At 35.4% G+C, this 11043-nt stretch overlaps 1 protein-coding gene across 3 annotated transcripts; it reads left to right on the top strand.

The window, feature by feature from the left end:
* On the top strand, window positions 1–6030 carry LOC148618357 (small ribosomal subunit protein uS4-like). Of its 3 annotated transcripts, none has more exons than XR_015921358.1 (6): window positions 1–40; window positions 2123–2346; window positions 2933–3119; window positions 3281–3539; window positions 3884–3987; window positions 5921–6030. XR_015921358.1 is itself a non-coding variant. In XM_088577158.1 (5 exons), the coding sequence occupies exons 2-5, from the start codon at window positions 2130–2132 to the stop codon at window positions 5983–5985; spliced, it is 573 nt and encodes a 190-aa protein (XP_088433284.1). In that variant the 5' UTR covers window positions 1–40; window positions 2123–2129; the 3' UTR covers window positions 5986–6030. The 3 variants fall into 3 exon arrangements, 1 of the variants encoding a protein (XP_088433284.1); XR_015921359.1 differs by having other exon boundaries at window positions 38–147; XM_088577158.1 differs by lacking the exon at window positions 3281–3539.
* Window positions 6031–11043: the final 5013 nt, after the last annotated feature.

Here is an 11043-nt window from a genome sequence, read left to right as displayed (position 1 = left end):
CTCGCCTAATCTAGTCCTTTTTCCTTCAAACCGACATTTTGTAAGCACGTGTTTTTCGTTCGCAGATTTTTATACCATTTCCACTATTTTGTACAGTGATTGGCTTGTTGATTTGAATAACTTATCAAGTATTACCGTTGCTATTCAGTAAATAATGTCATTTTTTATGAAATTGTCGTCCATGTAAGTTTTTGAAGAATCATCACTACTGACTGGAAAAGGGGAGAGGTGGTGTGAACACGCGTACGTGTACCTTACTTTCTAGAACAGTCTTGGTATACATACCTACCAACTTACATGATTTAATCGTGTCTTCACGATTTTGACCATTTGTCCCGCTTGCACGAGTTTTCGGGTCATATTTGTCCTGAAACCCGATTTTGCCAAAATTTGAATAAATTACATAAAAAAACTAAACCCATATACTATTAATTCGTATTTTACACTTTTGAAAATACCGTAATGCAGCAGTTACTTAATGTCCATATCTGACCATTTTTTTCAATTAGACAAGAAAAACACTTGTTTATATTTCCCTCACTTTGTTAATTTATGACATTGTGTTATTGTCTAATGGTCGTAATGCTCTGAACTTGCCCCATCTTCTTGTCTGCAAGCATGACTAATTGTGGCATAAAATTATAGAACAGTTCTGATCAGTGAACTATTCATTTTTTCAACAAGGATATATAGGAGGTAAATATTTAATTGGGTCTTGTTATTAAGTTCCTTTTTCAACTTTTTACATTCATTCCCATCCCAACCCCAAAGAAACCTTTAGTAATATAAAATATTCAGAGGCAATTTTGTTCAGTGATTTAATAGTAAAGAAAAGTTCTTTTTTTTTTATAAGTTCTATACATGTGATCTTACGTGTTACTCGTTTCCCCAATACCTTCAATGAATGATTAAAGTTAATCAACTAGTCAAAGTGTAATGGGTCGATTGTTCTTTGACCCCTCTTCTGATTAATGCAAAATAGCAGAAAACCACTTTTCTTTTAGAAATGAATTATATTTAAAGGCTACATTGTTTTGTTATTTGGTATGCTGTTCTTTTATTTTATTAGAACTGCCAAAACTTAAACTGGTAGAAAGAGAGAATTTTTAAACTACACACTAATTTGAATTTATGTCTATGCTGTATTGTTATTTAATCCATTAACTGTTACTATATTCAATAGCTCCGTGCAGGTCCGGGTGTTAAAAGAATAGGCCTGCATCAGCGCTAAGCTTGTCGTAAAAGGCAACTAAATAGTGCTCAGAACCCTAGCCGGGGGCTAGGGCGCTCTGCCCACAGAGCAACTGGGATGTGTGCCCCAGATGGTTGAATGAGGTACCCCTGGCGTGTTACATGCTGGGGTTGTCAGGCTATAATATGGAAAACCTGACCGCAAACCATAGTGGTGCACTTTGTTGGGAAAGATGCCACGTTCCTTGCACGTTAAAGAACCCTACTGTGGTATTCTCCCGGAGTAGGAACCATAGGGCTCTGCCACAGGAGGATAAATTGCCCGACCCTACCCACCTCTCCCTATTTCCAGTGGCAATCATAATTTGTCGACCCCATTGTCCTTGTGTCCCATTCCCTTTTTCATTTCATGTTCATTTTATCATCAATTTCATGTTCATCGTCTGAATATAGCTGAAATATTGCTGCTCGGACGTTAAACCCCAACAAACAAAAACAAACTATATTCAATAATGTTATTGAATTTGGAGTTTCCCATTACTGAGTAGGGTAACTATAGTACAATGGAAGGAGTTGCTCAGTAGTCAGTCCACAGGCTCTTATATGTGTGGAGAGAAAATTGGAAGATTGTTTGGAAATAGTAATCCAACGAAAAAAGTATCAAGGCTGGATATACTGTCCATAGCTCTCTCCCTTCATGGGCTAATTTTCCAAATTTGATAAGTATTTAGCTTTTATTGTCTTGATTTTGTAATTTTAATTGGAATATAAGCCCATGAACCAGAGGGGTATGAACGGCATGTCCAGTCTTGTGATTTTTTTAGTTGGATGGCCATGGTCATCAGTAACTCCCAATTATCCTCAATTTTCATTAATAAGTTCTTTATGCTAGTTAATTCTTTCTAATACACAAATGTGTTGTACATTGTAGGTGAATCATGCCCAGAGTTCCTTTGGTGCAGTCAAAAACTTTCACAACTCCCCGACGTCCTTTTGAAAAGGAGCGTTTGGACCAGGAGTTGAAGCTTATTGGTGAATATGGTTTAAGAAACAAACGTGAGGTATGGCGTGTTAAGTTTACTCTTGCTAAGATCAGAACAGCTGCAAGAGAGTTGCTGACTCTAGATGAGAAAGATCCCAAGAGATTGTTTGAAGGTAAATACATGTTCAAAAAGCCTTACTCCATGGAGAAAGTTGATACTTAAAAAGAGCGGACATGAGCTCAACAAATGCACCAGCCTACAACCTAAACACAAAATGCTAAATACTTTAAGAGATTTCCAAAAGTTGCTCAACAAGTTTAACCAAATTGAATTGAGAACGACAACTCCTGCAATGTGCGAACTAAATAAATTAACTACATATGTAAAGGTCTGAAAAATTCCCAACGATGTTAGAACTGTCGCAAATTATTTGTTGTTCCCTCCGCGGGACTTGAACTCCTAACGCTGTGACATCTATGGCAACTATGTGCAGGCGGTGTTGCCATAGATGTCACAGCAGTACAAGTTAGAGTCCTGCGGAGGGAACAATAAAAAATTTGCATTGCAAATTTGACAGTTCTGACATCATTTGGAATTTTTCAGACCTTTCTATACGTTTACATATCTTAACTGTATCAATTTGATCCGATGGAGCAGTGTAGCGAAAAGAGTCGTCACATTCTGAGACATTGTATGTGTGTATGTGACTGGTTCTGTGGTCTATTAATTTTATTTACCTTTATTGAACAACATTTTAGGTAATGCACTCTTGAGAAGACTGGTAAGAATTGGTGTGTTAGAAGAATCCAAGATGAAACTCGATTATGTGTTGGGTTTGAGGCTAGAAGATTTCTTGGAAAGAAGACTCCAGACTCAAGTCTTTAAACTTGGATTGGCCAAGAGTATTCACCATGCCCGTGTCCTTATCAGGCAAAGACACATTAGGTAAAGATCAGGAAAGAAACTTGGGGAAAATATTTAGCATTTTGAAATCTCGGTTTCATTGTCATTTCAGATACATTATTTGTTCATTTCTAAATGATAAAAATTAAAAGAATTTGTGTAAGGTGCTTACCAATTGAAATGTGTGTTTTTATGTATTTCAGAGTCACCTTTTTCAAATATCATGACAGGCCACATGGGCAGTATCTGTCTTGTGTCTGTTATAAGACAACTGGCCACTGATGTTTAATACTCCATGTCTGTTGTTAGCAGTGAATAGCTTATAAGTTTCTGAACATAACCGGCCACTGAAGTTATCACTTTATGTCGGTTATCAAGGTGTCTACATGATGAAATCATTGATATGACACATCAGGCCACTGGGGATTTACATCTCTATGTCTGATGTGGATCTTTGAACATGTATGTAGAATTTCTATTTATTCTTGCGAGTACATAAAAACATTCAATCCTTTACAGTCAAGCAAGCAGACACAAAATTACAAAGTCTATCCCAAAATAAAAAGGGAACATTCATGGTATGTTTTGTGTAACTGCTCTGAATGGCAGCTTAACTTAAGTGCCATGCCTAGTGAAAGTAAATATTGACTTGATAAACAAGTGAAAGTTGCCTTGGGATTTTATATAGATATGTTTGCATTATGCATTTGTAATTATAAAAAAAAAAAACAAACTAGTTTTGTTGAGCGATATGTATAATGGTAACAATTGATAGGAGTTAATATTTTGCTGTACTTTAATTTCAGAGTAAGAAAACAAGTGGTAAACATCCCATCATACATTGTTAGATTGGACTCCCAGAAACACATTGACTTCTCTCTGAGATCACCATACGGTGGTGGCGGACCTGGTATGTATACCATTTATGTTATGATGAATTCTAGTTGAGGAGCTTTTTCTTCTTTCTTTTTTTTTCTGGTGGGGGCTGGGGGGAGTCTGTTAACATCTAGATAATAAAAAATCCATTATATTATTAAAGGACAATTCTTCTGAAAGAGTAATCAAGGGAACCAATGTTATAGCGGTAATCAAAAGAACGTAATCCAGGGACAAAGACCAGACATGGAAAACAGACATACACAACAAAGAACATAAAGTAACTAAAATCATACATACAAAGTAACAAAAGCAAATGAGCAACTCAGATTCCACTAAAATCTGGGAGCATGAACCAGGTGCACCGGTAGGGTAAGCATCCTCTGCTTTTCTAGAAACACCCGCCGAGTTGCTCATAAAAAGTCAAGTCCAGGGTAGACATACGAAAGGAAAACTATGACCCATTGAATAAATCAGTTTTCATGGTGCAGATGGATACACCATAACGGTCCATGAGTTCATGATGACGACCATAAAACTTCTGTAGTGACGACTTCAGTCTTGTAGCAACATAACCCTATTCCAGAAGCCTATCTGTTAAGAGTTCTAGCACGATACAAAAAGTCTGCATAGTTTCAGCAAGCTCTGGCATGATGTGTGAGTTGTGATATGAACACTCCATATGCAGGTGCCGAAGGGATGTTGCCACCGATGAAAGGAAAGTTGACAATTCTGAATGAAAAGTCACATTTGTCGTAAAGTTTGGTCAATAGTTTTCCTTCACCATCGATTTCTAAGTGTAGATCAAGATATGAGGCTGACTTCACAGTGTCAGTAGTATCCTGAAACAATTGCTAAGGTCTTTCCCAATTGTCCATTTCCTTTCTGCTGCTATTATTACTGTTCATGTACTCTGAAATCTAAAGAAATAATTTCAGTGATCATTATGCTAATGCACAAGTTGACTACACCATGCTGAGTGTTCATCTACATGCCACTAATGGATTCCTAAGTCCTTGTCTCTGAATGTCACCTCAAAGTGGTGATCAAACGGTTACTACCAAATAGAGACTTAAAGGATTGCTGGTACCACCAAATCAAGTAACTGTATTATCGCATCATGGCATCAACTTGTCACCTCCATACATCATAAAAGGTGAAGGGCATTGAATGAAATTTACAATACTACAAATTGCTTCCAGTACTTCAAAGAACAATTTCTGGAGTAATGATTTTCCTAACTAACATTTGATTTAGTCGAAGTTCATTAAAAATATACTTTTATTGTGGTAGAAAATACTGTTTTTCTATTAACCAGGAAAATTCAATGGGAGGTAATAAATTGATGTAATCAATGCATAACTACCAGTATTTAAATTTTGTTTTATACAAATATAGTCCCTGTCGATGAACTTTTACCTTCAATTATTCTAGACAAACACAGTTTTCTAGTTTCCATAAATGCAAAAATATCTTGAAAGAATATTGTCCTCTGAGCTGGAATTTCTTGATTTTGGTAACATTTAGTTTGATTGCTTTGCCCAACAGAACATTTTGGTTGGTCAAGAACAAGACAAACATTATACACTTTTCAGATTGTCTCTATATGTAATGGTTTTTGCTATTTAGGCCAGAATAACAAATCAGTGTTTGGCACATAACTCAAAATGTGTTAACATGTATGTAACCCACAAGTCCTTAACTCATAGTCCCAGTGATTTAAATCTATTGTCTCAAGTGCTGTTACAATGTGTCTTGGCATACCTTCCTTGCAAAATCCATTTTTTAAGAACTTAGAGGAGGATAATAATAATAATCAAAAGAATTATAGTAAAGTCCTCCCTTTGTTGAGGAATGACCTCGATAACTTGTTTTGGTACCTATATTTATACTTCATTATGTAAAATGTGTTTAAACTCATAACTAATCTTAATTATGAAGGTTACAAAATGTGTATTGTATTTCAGGCCGTGCCAAAAGGAAGAACATGAAGAAAGCCCAGGGAGGTGGTGGAGATGAAGATGAAGATTAAATGAACATTCTAAACTCAGTCTTAATAAAATAAGTCTTGAGTGTAGCTGTGTTTTGTTTTGTCTGCTCCAATACATTGTCAGGTTTTCCACATAGGGGCAAAGGAAGGATTTTTATTTCCTTTTCAAAATTGATGCGAAAATCAAACAGAGTATTCTATCCCCTTTACTGCAACATACACTTGTAATAAATCATGACTGATAATATATATGATTGTTGCATATTGCACATGTACAGAAAATGCTACATGAAGTTTTATTAACTAGTTGGATAACGAGTTACACAATTATTGTACCTACGACAGTATGTACTACTGGAAAAAAAATGGCCAAGTTCAGCAAATTCAAAGATCTGCACTTCTTCCATATGTACATCTTAACTTATTCAATACAATGAGAATGGAAATTGTGAACATGTCGAAGAGATCACAATCCCTTCGTGATGAAAAATGTCAGATTAAGGCCACCCGCGAGTTTTCAATGAACGACAATGAAACCTTCGCTACACAGGGCAAGCTGCTGCTAGCCCCAATACGACAGTATTCACAGGTACAGCAAAATAATTGCCCTTGCATACTTCTGCAACAAGAAAGTAAAAAAAGAACCATGGTATATTATAAGGACACAACCTGTGCCAAAACTGCTTTTTAATATAGTGTGTATCGAGGAGTAATCTGACAACTTCGACTTGAGACTTTCTAAGACAATAATTAAGCTGTCGTCCAACAACTTCAAATCAATGAAGACTTTGGTATGCTTTATCGTAATTATCACTTCATCAATTGAAAGTCCTTTTTCCTATTATGGTTTTCAAGATACTGGCTGAAAAGGTAAAAACCGTCATTTTTCACCTTTCATGGGCAACTACAACTTGGACCCAGTAGACTCTTCAAGCTGATAGAGGGTTCACATTTATTTTTCAACTATCCCTTTACTGCTTTACAACTTCGTAATATAATGGCATAGTCCTTGTTATGTGGATGCATTTCGTTTCTGTGCGATAACTGTAGTTGTAGTTGACTAATTGTTCTGAAAATTTGATATGATTTTTCTATTCACTAAAGGAAGGTTTGATTACCCTTTTTTTTTATTAAATTTGGACTTCTTGGCCCCTACCGTTTAAGAAACAAGAGGCTCCCAGGGGTCTAAATCGCTCACTTGGTTGATACGTCTTTCAAGGGCAATAAATTGAAGTTGTCCAACAATTTTGACTCAAAAAGACTTGGGGAGGACTTCTCATAAGGATCATTTCTTCAATTGAAAGTTTCTATCTTATAATTTTCAAGTTATTGGCTAAAAACTAGAAAAAAAACATCATTTTTCATCTTTCAAGGGCAATAACACTTACAAAGAGTCGTTTGACAACTTTGATCCCTATGACTTTTGAAGGCCTTATAAAAAAAGATCATGTTGGCAATTGAAAAGATTTGCTAAACCTAACGGTTTTGGAGATACATGCAAAGAAACTACTGTCTGACCCCTATGTTTTATTGTTGGTAACAGCGGCCATATTTTTCAACGGATCAAAAATCCTAACATCAGTTCTATGCAGGATACCATAAGGAACATATCCCATGATTGGTTCCAATTGGTCAAGTAGTGTCTGAGGAGAAGATTTTTGAAGGAAATAACATTAAAAATGTAGAAAAAGGACAGTAAGTCCAACATGGCTTAACAGATTAAAATGAAAAGTTTACTACAGATAGATCTCATCATGCTGAACACTTATTAATGTCAGAATTCAGCTAAACCTAACGGTTTTGGAGAAATATGCATAAAACTACTGTCTGACCTCTATGTTCTATTTTTAGTAACTGCGGCCATGTTTTTCAACGGATCAAAAATCCCAACATCACTTCTATGCAGGACACCCCAAGGAACTTTCATACCAAGTTTGGTTCCAATTGGTCAAGTAGTGTCAGAGGAGAAGATTTTGGAAAAAAAATAAATATTAAAATATCAGAAAACGTCATACAAGGACAAAAACTCCGACATAGCTTAACAGATTAAAATTAAAGTTTCACCTCTGATAGATCTCATCATGCTGAACACTTTCATATTATGCCAGAATTAGGCTAAACCTAACGGTTTTGGAGATATGTGAAAAACTACTGTTTGACTATGTTCTATTTTTAGTAACTGCAGCCATGTTTTTCAACGGATCAAAAATCCCCATATCAGTTCTATGCTGGATACCCCAAGAAACATTCATACTAAGTTTGGGTCCAATTGGTCAAGTATGTCAGAGGAGAAGAGTTTTGAAAAATTGTTAACGACGGCGTCGACGGACGCCAAGTGATGGCAATAGCTCACATAGCCTTCGGTTAGGTGAGCTATAAAGGGCTAAAATAGGTGTATTATTAAAACCATTTTTTTTCTCGATTTTAATTATTCTTTTTTTTTTTTTTGGATACTTATTAATATCTGGTAAACAAATATATAAAGATTTTATGGGTTTCGGACTGCTTTCAAATTATAGGGGGTCGAAGTTGGACATCTAAAAAAAAAAAAAAACCTTTTTTTTATTTTAGGTCCGATTTCAAAAATATTTCTTGCATTTTTCAATCAGATTTCAGATAGTGGTCCTGTATTATAAAACATATACATAATACAAATACAATAAAAACAATGATATCATAACTATTCATAGGAACTGGCAAACTGGCATAAATAACTTCATGTAGATAAATATTCTTTTAAATAAGATTTTTCTACATAAAGTCAATGTATTACATTTTCTGACGTATATAAAAACCAAAAAATAATCTTTCTGAATACAAAATAGTCTGGTATTGGCATCCATCTAAGTACAAAAAATAAGTTGATGGAGTCATATTTTTGACATTAATTATATAATGCGAGCAGCCGCCATCTGTAGCTTAAAAATTACGTCAATTTTTCATTTTCCTTTTTTTCATACAGTATAACAGTAGTTAAAATGTGGAAATATGATACTGGTATAATCTTTAAATAAAGCTTCATTTGACATAAATGGCCTGTCTTCTAAGTACACCAATTTTCTTAGATATTTGCTTAGAAATCTTCCAAGTTAAACAATCATCTATGGTAAAACCCAATAATTTGGCTGAGGTAACATTTTTTTATACAACACCATAAATTCTAATACAAATATCATTAACCTTTGCCAATATTTGGCTTCTAGAAGCACACGTGGATTTCTTTTTCAAGTAAGTAGTTAATATTTATTCTTATTCATCCAGTCTATAGAATTAAGCGAATCTTCAGTCAATTTTCTTCAATAACTTGTACAGATTTGTCAAATATATCAGTAGAGATGCCGTCTGCTTATATAGTTGGATGACAATATCTAAGACATGATGGATAATCATTTACAAAATGTATGAAACGCAAAGGCCCAAGTATAAAACCTTGGGGTACACCAATAGACACTTTTTGTGGTTTAGAAAATTCCTTTTTTACTTCGTATGTATGATTTTTTTAAATTAATGGTTTTCACAAGAGGAATGAAAGAAAAACTGGTTAGGACGTCGCCCAGTATACAAAGGTCCAAACCTGACAGCAGACCGGACACTCTCTTGTAAGAATATGGTGTCCCCAGATGGGAATCTTAGCACACTCACATCTGGTATGGAAAGTGCCCCGACCAATTCAACAAAAAGTACCCAATCGCACGTTCAGTCTGTAGACCATCTATTCCAGTATAAACATTCTGACTATTTCAAGATTATCAAACCATGTTCCGTCACTTTAAATGATATATTTGACTACAACGATGACGAACCACATTGTACCATATCAAAATGTGGTATTAAAAAATTGCAAAACATGCAACATTCTTATAACCGACTCTTACTCCTCCAGTTCCCTTACAAACAAAACCTTCCATACAAGAAGTCACGATGACTTAAGTTGCAAATCAACAAACTTAATATATGAATTAGAATGCAACTTATGGGGTTTAGTATATGTCGGAGAAACGTGAGGACGATTAAACAAAAGAATGTGCGGTCATCGATCGGGAATTAACACTACCAAATTCCCGACAGTTTATCAACACTTTAATCAACAAGATCATTCAATCCTCCTTATGAAAGTTCGTATTTTAGAAAAAAATTACCGTCCTACGAACAGTCCCGTTCTAAGTAAAAACTATCGTAGGGAAAGAGAGGAGTACTGGATACGCAGACTAGGTACTGCAATACCTTACGGATGCAATGACAACATCAAAAATATAGGAAACCTTTCAAGCCAATATAACAATAGCATAAATGTGATGAATTTATTTGACAAAAATCCTAGACGAGAAAGGAGTCATGGCCATCGACACTATACGTCACATAAGTTACATGATGTTTCCATAGATGGTATCCTTCCTTTCATCCAAAAACCTCTTGGACTTCATCACATTAGAACCAAACTTTATTCTATACCTCTCACTCTACTACACTCCCTTTACAAAACAAGTCTTGACACTCCTGTTTCTGACCCCACCTCATCATTATACAGACTTGTTGCCACCATTTTGGATATTTGTTTCCACGGACCCTTTAAACCGGTTTGTGTGAAAAGTCAAGATGAAGGAAAACGGTCATTTCTATCACTACCGTTTGTTAACAAAGGTATAGATGCTATTAATTTGGCTAACACCCTCCATCACAAAAACGTTACCAACAAAATTCCCCCATATTTCAAAGACGAATCCATATCAATTATTTCATATTCCTATACTTCACCCATTGCATCCAAAATTTTCAATTATAAAAGGCTATTGCATAATCTCGAGATTGAGGACTTCAAGGCTAAACCACCTGACTGTTCTTGCAAAAACTCTCCATTCAAATTTGGTCCTTCTGGTCACGTCATTACGGGAGATTTAACCATCATCGAAAACGAATCTCTGCGTAATATCCTTCGTTGTGTATGTCTGTTTTCCATGTCGGGTCGTTATCCCTGGATTACATTCTTTTGATTACCGCTATAACCTTGGTCCCCTTGATTTCTCTTTCTAAAGGTCCCAAGTACCGTGAACCACGCTCTATAAATTGGAATTATAACTTTAAAGTTCTTATTGATGCCGT

The sequence above is a fragment of the Perna viridis genome, chromosome 4, assembly GCF_037379345.1.
Source record: "Perna viridis isolate PV_CMFRI_1.1 ecotype Kerala chromosome 4, ASM3737934v1, whole genome shotgun sequence".
Lineage (NCBI taxonomy): Eukaryota > Metazoa > Mollusca > Bivalvia > Mytilida > Mytilidae > Perna > Perna viridis.
Note: the sequence above shows the minus strand (reverse complement) of the source record. Positions and strands in the feature narration are given on the sequence as shown.